This window comes from Manacus vitellinus, unplaced genomic scaffold, assembly GCF_001715985.3.
Source record: "Manacus vitellinus isolate BGI_N305 unplaced genomic scaffold, ASM171598v3 scaffold_4_pilon, whole genome shotgun sequence".
NCBI lineage: Eukaryota > Metazoa > Chordata > Aves > Passeriformes > Pipridae > Manacus > Manacus vitellinus.
In genome coordinates, this window is record NW_021940604.1 from 13,399,513 (window position 1) to 13,414,931 (window position 15,419).

General features: G+C 37.2%; 1 protein-coding gene across 1 annotated transcript in view; it reads right to left on the reverse strand.

The window, feature by feature from the left end:
* The window catches only part of LAMA2 (laminin subunit alpha 2), a 273,953-nt gene that overhangs the window by 121,344 nt on the left and 137,190 nt on the right, over positions 1 to 15,419 (reverse strand). The window contains exons 18-20 of the mRNA XM_018078006.2: positions 11,476 to 11,687; positions 7,286 to 7,392; positions 2,433 to 2,613 (exon numbers count right to left, since the gene is read on the reverse strand). Coding sequence (XP_017933495.1) covers positions 2,433 to 2,613; positions 7,286 to 7,392; positions 11,476 to 11,687 — 500 coding nt within the window. The remainder of the gene's footprint in view (positions 1 to 2,432; positions 2,614 to 7,285; positions 7,393 to 11,475; positions 11,688 to 15,419) is intronic.

The window sequence follows — 15,419 nt, forward strand, 5'->3', positions numbered from 1 at the left end:
CTGTTCCTTGGGTGTTTAAAGGGCAGTGTAACTTTGTTACTGAGGGCTTCATTTATGATCATTGCCTTTACTGTATGAAATACATCAGTTCAGAGTTAAATAAGAAAACAAGAGATGTGCAAAGATAGAACTCATATTTATAGTTCATATAAGAAGTGACCTTTTTTTTCCCCATCAATGCTTTCAAAATAAGGTAATTGTTGCAAAGAAGATAGCAAGTTTTGCCTCCATCCTGCCAGAACAGGATATGTTGCATGCTACTTCAAATCTTTTGACACACTGTGGCCTGAAGATGCTTCAGAATACAGCTCATTGGGAGACCGACGCTTTCGGGTGTGACAGCTCTTCTATGGGCTTCCAGGTCTTACAGAATATTGGCTTAAAAGACACGGAGGGGAAGAAGGAGGTAGACCAATCTTTTTTTCATTTTTACTTTTATCACTATCAAAAAAAAAAAAAAAGGAGGGAAAAAGTACAACACATTGCAAGCAATAGTGAAATAGAAATCTCTTTTGTATCTTTGCTACTAGAATGTCAACACTGATGATGCTTTAGGATTTATTTTATGATTTATGGGCTTTTACTGCACAAGAAAAAATCAAATTATATTCCTTCTGGATAAATGCTAGATAAAAGAGGTCCAATATTTTATTTGATACTTAACTGTCACAATGGAAATAATTTTTCTGTACTTTTCTTTCTAGTATGTTTTGATATATTTTATTAGATTTCTGATTTTCTTTGTGATTCATAATTTAATTCCTTATTTTTTGTCATTTGAAGGAATACATAAGAAATCTCCTAAAAATAAGTGGGGAAAAACAGCATGTTGAAAACGGAATTCCTCTCCATCTGTCTACTTACTTAGGAACTTTTAAAAATCTGGTTGTTCTGAATATCTTTAGCTGTTGCTGTTATTTTAAACATTTGATGATCACAGGTAGATATATTTCTGTTTAAAATGTTGCATGGATTTACTCTGTCATTTCAAAGTTTGCTAAGACAGCAATTATAACTTTAATTTGAAATCTTATTAATAGCCCTCTCATTTTCCTTCTCCAACTGTATGAACTTAACAACATTTTTTGTGTTTCACAATACTGATGTACTTTTAAACTGTGAAATGCTAGAATAAGAGGCTAACCATAAAGATAAACTATAGTATTTTTTCCCTTCTGTATACTTGCTATAGGCTTTAGGACTGCAGTTATCATTTGCATTTTATTTCAAGCTGTTTTCATCAATGAACCTGGGAACCAATCTTTCCCTTTTCCAAGGTGCCAATGTTTTTGCACTTTTCAAGGCTTGTTCCCCTTTTGAACATGGGAAACAGTACCATAGAACAATGTTTTCAAACATAGTCCTGTCTTAAGGTTCATCCACACTACAGCTAAAATTGAAATTTGCTGCACAAATGTGGGTCTCAAGGCCTTGATGCACCTTCCATAAAAAAAGGGAGTAAAAAAAAGGCAGAGAGCTAGTCTTGCTGCTTCTGTTGCCATTCTGGATAGGAAAGGAGGAAGAACAGATTACTGGACATGATGATTTCTGCTTTGGGGAAGAATACAGTTTATGGTTGAAGAATGATAGCAGCATTCTGGCATTCCAGCAGTCACTCACACTAGACAATCAGTTATGTCTCCTGTGATCACACCTAAATGTGTCTGTGAGACTTTAAAAATACAGTTCTAGCAGCAAAGATGAATATTTCCCTGTGAAGAAACCTATAGATTAGGTTCTTTCTGACATGGCAATCTGTACTACTTCAGGTATAGGAAGCATCCATTTCAGTTTTTGACCTAATGTCAAAAAAGGAAAAAAAATTAATGTAAAGAAGTGGCTGGATATATTTATGTCCAATGCCAGGGTTTCAGCATCTAGAAAAGCAGACTTTTCATGTGTTTACACAAGGGACATAGCAGACAGATTTACCTGAAGATATTGTTGCACACAAAAAGTACACAAGTAAGCAAGAAACTAAATATTAATGTACAGAAAAGGATTTCATTAACAAAAAAGATTTGGAATAAAACTAGAAGCAAAGGGAGTTTGTGTTTTTGTTTTTGTTTTCTCTTCAAGTTGATGTGATTTGGTAAGAACTTTAATCAGACTTCTACAATATCCTCAATATAATTAAATTATAGGAAATTCATAGAATTTTTTGGCAGACTTTACTTGGACTAAAAGACATCCCTGTTCCTTCTAAGCATAGTAGATTAGCCATAAACTGACCATAAAATGGCAGAAATTACCCATGTCTTTTCTTCTTGCCAATCATCATCCTTGCCAACTGACTGATTTACAAGGCTGTCTATGAACATACCTAGCTGTCAAGAAAATTTGTTAGGCAATCCAAAACCAGCCAAACTAGAATTTTAGGAATAAACAAACAAATAAATAAATCTGCACTTGGGTGCAAAAAATTTACGTACGAGTACAGCCTCCCTCTTCAAAGTTGTAAAATCCATGTGCACAGCGGTCACACTTCTTTCCTGTCACTCCAGGTTGGCAATAACACTGTCCATCTCCATCACAGTCAAAGGACTTGGAACCAAAAGAGTTGCAGTTGCAGGGAACACATCCTCTTGAAGATTGTAAGCCAAATGTTTCAGGCTGCCACAGAGCGAGGAAGAGCAGTTAGTACATAGAATCATTATCAGGAGAAAAGAGCAAGAGTTCAGAGTGTAGGGAGATCTTTCCTCTTCGTCACTGAAATACTACTCTTAACAAAGTGAATTGTAGTGGTAAAACCCTGGAGCAAGGGCACTAAATGCCCTACATAAATGAGAAAGAATAACTATTATACAATGTTACCTGATGCTATAATGGATGTTCTACAAGTGTAATGCATTGCTTACCAGGCTGTGTTCCCATAAGTACAATTCTAACATGGAATGGAATGTATGTCAGCACCATATACATATCCTGTGTCTGGTTGTAAGAATTTGTCAGGTAGAGTTTGCTGCTAAGAGAGTGCACTCAAATTCTTAGCTGCAAATGGAGATTGATTCAACTGGAAAGCCTCTGAACAACTAGATATTATCTCCTCTGATCAGGGGCAAGGTCTGTATACTGCATTCTGTAACTCAAGGGCATTTCTTTTGAATGATATATAGGAATAACTTCAGAAGAACGTAGATATAATGTATTTGTGTACAATACAAACAAATAATGGGAATTATCTATTTTTAAGATAAAAACTCTGTCTTTGGATCAGGTCTTTGTTTCTATTTTCTTTCTTTACTTTCTTTTTTGCAGTGATTAATACACTACAGAACCAGAGTAGATATTATCAACTACAGTAATAAAATTCCTCAGCTTCGCTAGTAGAATGCAAAATACTTGTAAAGAGGGGAAGACACATGCTCATTTGTCTACTGTAATCTGGAGTTCTGCACAAAACTTTCATCCAGCAGACCTTGAGGGTTTCACTGCACCAGCCAACAGAGGCTCCTAGGAACAAACCACACTTGATATTCAAATTCTGAACTCAGTCTTGAGCTAGACTGCTTTAAAATGGGAGTACTTCTCTACCTTTTTTTTTTTTCAGAAATTATGATTTTCAAAGAAATCTGAAATCGAAATCATAATAATAGCAACTTCACTTGAAATTGATATTACAACATTTAGTAATACAATCTATCACAGACTGTGCTAGAAAAACAAAAAGTTAAAAATTGTATATTCAAAAGATCATTGCTAACGAATATAAATGGAACAAAGTGAAAATAATTACTTTACAATGTACTACTGTGTGATCCAGGCACAAGGTGTTAGATTTTTACCTTCTATAAATCAGTAGATTTTTCAGATCAGTGGAGTTGCACCGACTTTGACTAGGGAAGTGATTGTCCCTCTGTACTTAGCACTGGTGAAGCTGCACCTCGAGTACTGCCTCCAGTTCTGGGCCCCTCATGACAAGAAAGAAATTGGAGTACTGGAGCTTGTCCAGAGAAGGGCAACAGAGATAGTGAAGGGTCTAGAGAGTAAGTCATAGGAGTGGCTGAGGGAACTGGGGTTGTTTCGCCTGAATAAAAGGATGCTCGGGGAAGACCTTACTGTTCTCTACAATACCCAAAAGGAGGTTGTAGCAAGGTAGGGGTTAGCCTCTTCTCTCAGGCAACTAGCAACAGGGCAAGTGGACATATTCTCAAGCAGTGTCAAAGGAGGCTCAGACTGGACACCAGGAACAATTTCTTCACTGAAAGGGTGGTCATGCATTGGAACAGGCTGTCCAGGGAGTGGAGTCACCACACCAGGGGGTGTTCAAGAAATGACTGGACATGGCACTTAGTGCTACGTCTAGTTGACAAGGTGGTGATCAAAGGTTGGACTTGATAATCTTGGAGGTCTTTCCTAACCTTAATGATTCTATGATTTACATTTTACATGGATTTGTTCCATAGTGGAACCCTTAACCTCTTGTACTGATGAATTCTCAGAGGCTTCAGAAGCTTTCCATGGAGAAATCCTGGAATCTGATATCTGAGTTTAATACTGGAGATCCACACCCACTCAGAGAATCTGCTGATAGGTATCAGAATACAGGACCACACCTATGGTCAGAATTTGGCCTGAAGAACTATATGAACCTAAGCCAATGCTTGGTTATATATGTAATAAAGAATTACACTGATTTTCACTTTCAAATTCTATATTGAAATGTTTTGCCAATTTCTGCATGAAAAAATACAGTTTATCAGAGAGAAAAAAATACTCAAACTCATATAAGTAAACTCCAGGGTTCAATTAAATATATGACTATCTCTAAAATTTCTTTTACACCAGAAGAAACACACAGAAATGTAAATATGCACAATCAGACTAATGCAGTGAAGTAACCAATGCACAGCATGCATCTTGGTTCTCAATATAAAATTTGATAGAATCTTAAAAATTCTGTTTATAAGGGTGAAAGTCAGAAAAAGTCTGATACTGGCACTCCACACTCCATTAAGTTAGGAAAGATCACTAGCATGCTGAGTTGTATTCTGTGAGGAGGTCTGCACAAAGACATTTTGATAAGTCATGCAACCCTCAAGATGAACTCCCTAGTTAAGTCCTCAGCAAAGCTTATTTATGCACAGAAATTCTCAGAATCACAGCTACTGAACAAGAGGTAAGATCCCGGATTACGATGAGGAAATACAATGAATTTTCTGATAATGTTATTATATTTTGTCCCCATCAGTGTATGTTGAGTGTTTATGTGGGCAACACAGTAACCTAATGCATGTGTAATGGGTAAAAGCTCATTTCTCCAAGGGAATTCATATGATCGAATACAGCATGGGTCCCAGAGTCTAGCTGAGGAGGAAAAACACTGCCAGGTATTTTTCAGACAGGGTGTGATAAGCATGGAGAGTTTGCATTGCAGGGACAAAAAAACAACATTTCTAAAACACTGCTCTGTTAGAAGCAGTTGCATCATAATTACTTTATTTTAGGAAATAAGTTGCTTTTTTGGTATGTGATAAGCAATGAACACTCCTGTTATTCTGGGCATTACATTCAAATTACTGGCACTGTACAAAGTTAAAAATGGCTCAGATAACTGGCCATATTCGCTAATGAGAACTTTTAGCACCAGTTATGTTTGACATTTTAAAATTAGATCTCAACTCTTGGTCTCTGGGGCTGATCCTTCTTGTAAACTCCTTGAGCTGTTGATTCTTCAATTGTTAGAAAAGGAAGTCTTATGCTGCCAAAAGCCAAGAAAATCCCACTGATTCCATTGATTTATGTATGTCTCCCATACATTTTCTGCATACAGCTGCTAATGGTGCTGTTTTGGGACTTATTCTGGTATTTGATTTCTCGCTGATATCACAATTTGCACAATGAGAAGCCCTAGGATTAGGGAAGCATCCTAAAAGGCTGCCTGTCTTCTGAGCCTCTCTGTTTCTCAAGAATTTCTTCTATTGTAGCATGCATACTTAGAATTAAAAAAACTCCAATCTACGTGAGCTCCAAACACAAACAAATATGAGACTTCAGCCCATGCAATGCACACATTTTCTCATTACCAGAGTCTCAGGCCGGTAAGCACCTCGTGGGCACCCACTGGCACTGCTGGCACCCCATCTCCGAGGGGGTACTCGAATCTGCTGACTGCTTCCTGCATTTTCTTGCAATTTAGGCACCTGTTTTCTGATTTCACAGCGTCTGCCCATGAATCCTGATTTGCAGATACATCTTCCCAACATATCGCACTGCAGTGACACAGATCCTAAAGCACTGCAGCCACAGGGTATACAAAAGAGCTTTTCTGGGGCCCAGAAGTAGTTAGGCTTTAAGAACGAAAAGTAAACACTGTTAGAAAGTAAAGATAAGGAAATTACACCACCTAAGAGAGTACAGGAATAAAGACAGGAGCAAACATAGTAGTAAACTAAGATTAATTCCAATTAACCACCAGTACTATATTAACAAGCTTGAGCTATTTGCTGGGTACATTATGCAATCTGCAAATTCCATTGATACCAGCAATTTTTCTTTGAACAGATTCTTTAAATACTGTTGAAAATGGAGTGTGAGCAAACACTTCAGAAATTACGTAACTCTAAATGGTGAAAATGATCCTTTTGATTTCTGCAGAATTATTTATGTGCTTTAAATTACACACAGGTGGAGGTATTCTGAGGACACAGACCTAATCCATGAGTCCTTACACTGAGCTAGAGAAATGTGCAGCCAGCTAAAACATATTCCTTAGCTGCCTGAAGACAATTCTGTGAAAGTTTATGAAACAATATTTTTTGCAGTTATTTATGAGACAGGAAAACAAAGTCACGGCAAAAGACACTTTCACAAAAAAATAATACATTGTTTGGACAAAACAAGAAGAAACCCTAAGAAAAAAACATAAAAGCAGAACATTCACAGCAGAACTAAACTAGCATCCTACTTTTTTTTTTTAATGAGATGCTATCAGACTTTCTTCATAAAGGGGTTCTCCCCCAAAGCTGCAATATATTTAACTAATTTATTTATATCGAACATTCAGAATATAAAGTATACACACCATGTATGCAAATATACTTATATGTACAGTGAGGCTTAAAATACATTCATTGCGTGTAAATCCAATGTTCCATGTTTTGTTCTAGAAAACCATTAGAAACAATTAAAAAGCAACCATTCTGCCTTTCTCAGCATAAGAACAATCCATATACGTTCTTTAAGCGAAAAATGAACAACAAAAAACAGCCCTATACAAAAACCAAACGATATTTAGTTAAGACAAACGGAAGAAAGCTGAAAGGAAATGCCACTTGTCACTCACTCTGCAGACGTCACACCGGCGCCCAATTACATTGGCTTTACACTCGCACTGGCCTGTCCGAGAGTCACAGATCTCTGAGAAGGAGCCATTGATGTGACAGTGACAGGCTGCAAAGGAAGAAGAAGGAGATGTTGATGTGTTTCCTGAAGCTAAGTCTAGTAGCCAAATGTTTACAGTGCATCTTTTGCCACTCTGAGAAACACCCAGCCTGAGTAAAGCAGGAAGGTGTCAATCCCATACACTGACAACACACATTTACCTACCCATATGAATGTGGAATTTTGCTACAAATTATTGCAGTCAGAAATTCTGTCTCGAGTTCGTTAACAACTTTTTTTAGTTGCTCCTCTAAGATCATCAGGATGTTTAGAGAAAAAAAACCCCAAACCGATGCAGACTGTGTGGACAGGATGTAGCTATGGCCAGTGGGAGTGTTACTGCTCCACATGCTGGTTCTGCTGCCTCCACTCCCTGTCAATGTAGTCATCAGGATATACTGGCAGGCTGAGGATACAGAACAAGGTTGACTCTGGGGCATCTCTACAAGGGTAGTAACGCCCTCACCCCCCAGCTAGAACTCTAGGGTAGAGCTGAAAAAGAGACTAAGGGTTCTCTGCTACCATTACTGTCCAGGATTTCTGTCTCAGCAATAGCATCAGAGTTTCCAGAGGAAATGTAACCCAACTGACCAGATTAACTCATCACAGTGCTCTCTTTAAGATTTAAAAAGGCGATGAAAATGCTGTTTCTTCAGGAAAATAACAATACTTCTGGTTCGTAAAATCTTATGTTTTAGGAGAAGAGAAATTTTGGGGAAGATTTCTATTGTCCTTCATGTTCTTCAACCACAATACTTTTGGCATGCAGAGAATAGGAAAAAATCCCATTAGCACTCACAGTGGAGAAGAGGGATGCAATTGATATCACAGGGACTATAACCATGCAGTCACTGATTCTATCAGCATGAGCTGGTTCCTGCATGTCCCTTTTCCCCCCCCAGAATGGAATGAATCCATATTTCTACACTGATTATCAATCTACTGTGTAAATTTGGGGTCCAGTCCACATTTTGCCTTCCTGCAGTGCCCTAACTGCATGTGTTATTTTTTCATCCTCAAACTGACGGTTTCATTTTAAGAAACACTTGAGTCCCAACTGTGAACACATGGTGGTCACATACTTTCATGTCAGAAGGTGCCATGTGAGAGAAGGCAGCTTTATTTTTTCTATATATAGACTATTACAACAGGACTTTCCTCATTACTTCATTCGACTTACTAATTTACAGTTTCCAATTATAAACTGAAAGGATAGGTGGGGGTTTTTCTCCCCACTTTTGAGGTATTCTGCAAAAGTTGCTTTTTTTAAATGAAAGCGACTTGATGACTTGCCATTCTGTTCATGGTATTGTTTCTCAAATGTTTGTAAAAATTCTGGAATAAGTAACAAAAATAATGCTGGTCCTGCTGTTCATGCCAGTCATGTAACACCTTTAGAGGTTTTGATCTCTTTTTGTTTTGCAATATATTTTTTAAAAGCAAACATTTAAAACACTTCTGATGTAATTAACATCACTTATCTTTTCCTTTTACTTTCAGTTTTCAACACTAAACAAACTCATAATTTATCTTTCAACCTGGATACAGCCCTCTTTATCAAGATATTCACGTTTTAAAACTGCTAACACTCCAAACTGTACACAGTGATGAGTATCACATATATATGTTTTTCTTGGCTCTGGCAGTACATACATAGAGAAGAAACATAAAGTCAGGGGCTATCCATCTAATAAACTGTTACACAATCTGATAAATTGCATTTATCTCACCTAAAGCCTTCCCATTCATTCACTTCCACTGGAAAGACTAGCTCTTGTCCAAAGCTCGAAATGGTTATTATAATACAGTATAGCAGAGAACTTTGTCTTACTTTCTTCCAAAATGACACTGGTCAAGACCCTTCATTCTCTTTAAATTTGCATAAATATTTATGAACATCTATTTATGATCAACCTACACACTTATTCTCCTCCAACAGTAGTACCTATGCACTGGAACATAGGCACACTTGAATATCTGCTTTAATGCATCTCATGACACTGAGCTCTATTATCATCAGCACAACCTCCAGGTATTTGCTTCAGCACACTGTGCTGTTTCACTCCAAAAAACAACCTACTAGAATCAAATCAAATATGCCTAGGACATTTGCTCATTGTTCTTAGATTTATGATTTTGTATAGATACACAAAAAAGTTCAGAGGTGCTATGCTGATATAAAGCTGTACTTTCATTTGAAATGGTTAATGCACACAACAACACTGTACTGAGAAAGAGCAAGAAACATTTCAAACACTAATTTGAAAGCAAATTCATGCTTTGCAATACTCTTGGATTTGGCTTTTTAATAAGGAATGAAATTGAAAACAACAAAGTAAAGGCACAGTCCCTCTGATATTGTAGCTGCAGGGCAAACTTCATGGAAGTCTGCAAAGGAAATAAAAACTCATATGCAAAAAAGAAAACCCACATGAAAGAGAGAGTAGATGAATACAAGGCAACTGCAAGCACAAGGCTATGAATACATTAGGGAGCTCTCCTTGTCAGTGATACTAACAACAAAAGCAAAGCTTGTAATTCAACATTAAATATGTATATATTTTTAATATCTTTTTTTTAATTGTACGTTTTCTGAACTCTCCTCATACTAAATCTCTTTCTTGTGGAGCTGCCACTACTGTGGAAATGGTCAAAGCAACAATCCTATTGATGCCTCAGGAATGGTGACAAGTTACTGGAAGCTATGAGTTTTGAAATACACTTCTTTTTAAAATCACTTTACATACTTAATATTCTAACTTGTATGACATTATTCATCACGACCTGTTAACTTGTGCATTGTATATATGTGATTGTCCAAATTTTTGCTGGCATTGTGTATACTAAGTACAGAAAGCATTTGCACGTGTATGTCTTCATGGTTATCTATGACTTTGCATTCATCAGTATTTATTAATCTTAGTTGAGAAACTTGGTGATGTTCTGCATCCCACACACTCTTATATGGTCCAACAGAACCAGTATTTTCACTTTCAAAGTGCAAGTTGCTAATAGAGTAAGTCTTGGAAACAGATGTCACTGGCTTAGACTGCCGTGGATGCAACACATACTGCAGACATCGTCCCCATGTTCTTATGCAGACAGTAGTTGGACAATGCTCCAGAACTTTTACTTGCATAATTTTATCCTGCTACAACACCTCTATACTCAGTGGAGTTACTCTGAGTTTATTCCAGTGGACCTAAAAGGACTAAATCCTTGTGACAGTGAAACAAAATCTTCTGCTCTTTCAGGGAAGTTTGTAACCTCTTTTATTACATTTCTCTGAACAGGATGGAAGGTATGTGAAGAATGTTTTTAAGTTAAAAGCGCTTGTTCTGCATTCTAAATTGTGCCAGTAATGGCTCAGAGAGAGTCACTGCCTCCTACAGAAGCAAAAGCTTCTGTTGCTACCAAATCTTCCATCTCCTCTTAATAATTTTTTGTAATCACTGTGGGGAAGTATGAGCTAGTGTTGATACTTGAACAACATGCCATCACTCAGTTGAGAAGTGGTAGTTTGCTGCAGTGCCAGGTACCTTCTTCCAGTGCACTTTAGAAAATTTGTGTGGAGATTTTTAGACTCTGCTTTACAGGTGGGAGAATCTTGCCCTGTAAGCGGCAGCAGCTCCAAACTCTTACTGAGGTCATGGAGGAGGGAAGGAGGTCACAAGTGCTGCCACAGTTGGACCCTACAGAAACTGAAATATCACTCCCTCCTTTCAGCACCAGTCTCACTAGTTAACAGGATATCTCTGGATAGCTTATAGCATTTGTAGTGAATAGTTTTCATTTATTTGCATTTAGTTTGGTAGATCTGACATTTAGTATAACCTTTCGCACACATGCAATGCTCCACTCTCCCTGGGGGTTTTTTTGCATGTCTGCTTCAACTACAACGTTTTTAATAGGTTCCTTCCATTTACTTTAAAGCCTCCCTTTCCAGATGCAGACGCACAGCAATAATTTTTAGAGGTGTAAGTACTCTATATCATTCTCCTGCTCACACATACAGGGGCACAGTCTTTCTCTCAGGAACACAGTTATAGGATAGATCAATACTGTCAGGAGCTGTAAAAGTTTGTGACTTACGTTGACAGTTCCTTGCATCAACAGCATCACCAAAATATCCATCAGCACACCTCTCACAATATTGGCCTGTTGTACCTGGCTTACATATCAGACAAGCACCAGACAAGCTGTCACAGCTGCCAGGAACGGAGAAGTCAAGGTTGTCATTACACTGGCATGGCTGGCATGATCCCCCTGGTATTAAAGGTTGTCCAAAATAGCCTTCTGCACACCTAAAGTAAAAGACATCATCGGTTAGGACTATTAAATGATCCTCTCATTAGAAATATTTAATTCTGTTGCCTCCCTAATCACAAAAAATTATCCCAAGTGTGTCTTAAGTGTCTTTTGTCTTTCTCCCTCCTTCTCCTTTTTAACAACACTGTAGACACAGTACCAACTGAAATCCTGCCAGTTCTGCTAGTAATTAGACTTCAGTGGGTGAAAAATCTTGTCACTGGTACTGAAGGAGAGACAAAGTATATCAAGAAATCTTATTTGCACTCTAGGGTGGGGGGAGGAGTTGGACTAGATGACTTTTAAGGGTCCCTTTCAACCCAAACTATTCTATGATCCTGTGTTAGATATGCTTTGTATTTCAGCATATCATGTCTAGATGTCCTGTACTCATTTACCGGTGAGGCTGATGATTTTTTCCCTATACCTTAAAAACTTGTTTAGTTTAGAAAAATAGAATGTAATACAGACATAAATTTGTTTATCTAACAAGATCCTCCCCTGACTTAGTCTTCCCCTGATCTACTGTATGGTCAGATTTATTAAATTAATGGATTGCTAATCTCTGTGTAGGGTCAGGTAACAAAAAGATTGCTCATTGTCAGAGGAACTATGTTGGTGTGTACTGTGCCTTTCACATTTTAAGAGAATTGTTTAAAAATATCACCTTCTTTTCCACCTTGCCCAATAGCAATTTCCTGTGAGGACCATGTGAACCATTCACAGGTTAGTGAATCTGACCTAACATGACTCTGTATTTAAAGCAAATTACTACTCATCTCACAGCCTATTTCCTATTTATATTCTGGTCTGCTTTCCCTTTCCAGTACATTTGCTCACACTTCATAGTAAGAGTAACTTGTAGACAGTGAAGAAAAAAAGAAAAATTGCCTGGTTCTAGCTAATGAAGTTATTCATGTGCATCTCAGATGAACTTCAATTAGCATAAAGAAAACAGAAAGTACATAAAACACATTGCATAAATTAATGGTTCCTACTATCTTAAAATCAGTTTGAATGCAGTTCTAATGTACACAGATACCCTCTCTACTTTGTAATGGTACTGGATGGCAAGGTTGAGCAAAGATTTTGTGTATCATCCTAATAAAGGAATGTAGAGCTCCACTCTGCTTTCACTCTTGTCCCTTTATGTACATCGAGCTCATCCTTTTCCTTGCTTCCAGAATATCTCATCAATCTTTCAACCGGATCCTAAGCAAAGCTGTCTAAACATTTGTGAAATATTATTCAATATCATTAGCAAAGATTACAAAGATTATAAGAAATGGATAACTGAGACTAGAGAGGAAATCACAGTAGGAACTAATTGAAGAGTTTTTTTGCAGTAAGAGATTACATAAAATAGGATTCTCTAAAAACATACACAATGCAGACCATAGATGAATAATATGTATAAATATTCCATCGGTCTGGGTGCATTTAAGCACTTAAGACCATGAGTAAAATTTTCACAGTCTAGCCCACTGTGCTATCATAGTTATCTCTCACAATTATCTCCTCATAGCAACAAGACATCAAAATCTTATCATTAGAATAATTCAGGCATTTTATTTCAGAATCTGTCATGAATGTAGCCATTTACTGTATTCCCTGTAAAGAAATGGATACCTTTTTCCTTTATGAAGGATATCTCAGCAACCACAAAAGACTGATTTTTAGCTTAATTTCACCAAAATAAACTGGCTTTTTCAGTGATGATATCTCAGTTACAATGGCCAGGAATGTATTTTAATACGTAACAATTAACAGCCATGTTTTATGAAAAACCAAGAACATTTGGATAATTTATGCAGCTATCTTACTTTATCTAGACCAGATTATGTCTGAAGTTAATCCACACTTTGCTAAGTTCTCCCTCACTTACTACTGGTGTATTTGTCTGTATCTTTCAGTCCTACTAATCTATTTGATTTCAGTTAATTTTGTGTTCGTTTTCCTCTTCCATTTTTATTTAGGAGTTAGTTCCGTATCTGACAGCATTCACAGAAACTTGCCAAGCAATTCACAGAAGGAATACCCCAAGGATTTGTGCAAAATGCACTGCTAATAATTTCCTTCTATTAATAGCAGGAGACCTCGATAACTCTTTGTGTTCTCAGCAGTTTAGACTCTGATAATTAAAATTAGAAAAACCCACTACCATCTCTTAGCCATATTCTACTTATATACATACATAATCTCAAATCCAATGAAGATGATCCTGAAAGTAGCAGTAAACCAGTTCAGCTTAAAAGAAAACTGTGTATATGTGAAGTCTTCCTCTTTTTCTCCCACTTTCCCTGAAGTAGTAGCGGAAGATTAAAAAACCCACTGATTCCATCTTTATTCCCTTAAGGACATTCCTACTTCAGCTACTCTTCTCAGATTGAAAGCATTATATGTTTGGCAAGGTTTAGATTAACAAACACCAATAATGTATTTGGCATGGAAAATTACTTTTATGCATTACACAAAACATATGTGTAAATAAATGACTGCTAAGTGCAGCATAACACCCCCGAGATTAAAAAATAAACAAAAATAGGAGTAAAAGCAGTAAAGAAAGATTTTTTTTCCATATTTTTCTCTTCTAGTCTCAAATGTAGGTGTGTCTGTGACTGACATTGGTTTTATTTAGCATAACTGGTACCAAGTACAGGGATACTATTTAAATATATGTATATGTATGTGTACTGGGCCTGGTCCATATGGAGTTAATATTCCTTATAGCAGTCTGTATGGTGCTGTGTATGTACACATGTACGCACAGAAACACAGGTAGGTCTATTTTATACATTTCTTTATATTTACTGGAAAAAAAGCCCTTGGGACAGAGTTAATTAAGGCTACACATGCAAACACTTTAAAGTCTGGAAATACTATTTGTACAGACGCCTTGAAATTTATGTGCATTCAACCTGCGTACAAAATCAGGCAAAAGCCCTGTGGAGAAAGAAACTTGTGAGTACACAGTTAGATATCTTAACTCGGACGCCCAGCACAGATGTTATTGTTGTGTGACCAACTATAAATCTTGCATTTTCTAACGTCAGAGTGCCTACTTTTGCAAGCTGTAAGCAATCCTGCATAACACATTTGTTGTATCAAATCTCCTGAAATGTTTGACCCTTTTCCCATCAGCACTGGAATACAGAATTGCTCCTCTGGCACTAGTGGAAGAATTATATTAGCTAGAATGAGCAGTAGTTTGAAGCCACAGTACTTGTGAGAGACTGTGGCTGGGGGCACTCTGTGCTAGACTTGAAGAATGGGGAAGGTGGGGGGAAGGTAGGACATGACCCAGCTCACCCTTCTCCTCACACATAAGGTGTGATCTCTCATCTCTCCTTCTTGAAGGAAAAGGTTACTGGAACTATGTACATAAATGATGGAGTACTACAGGAAAAGCTAGACTCTCACCCATTTTGCTTCTTTTCCCTAAAGCCTTGTGCTCTTATCTCTATCAAGACTATATTTGGAAAAGGCATATCATCACCCTGTAAATGTCAAAAAGCCATTCTTTGAGCCCAGGATATTCTCATAGATCCTTTCTATGAAGTTAAGAGAATGTCCATCTTACCTCATATGTATTTGGAAAAGTGAGCAGTGAGAAAAGGAAAAAAACTTATGTCTAATTTGCTGGGGAAAAATATTAAATGGGAAAGCTGGAGTTTCTCTACAATTATAGGTATGTGGTAACTCTCAACACAGTTTATACCTGCAATTAT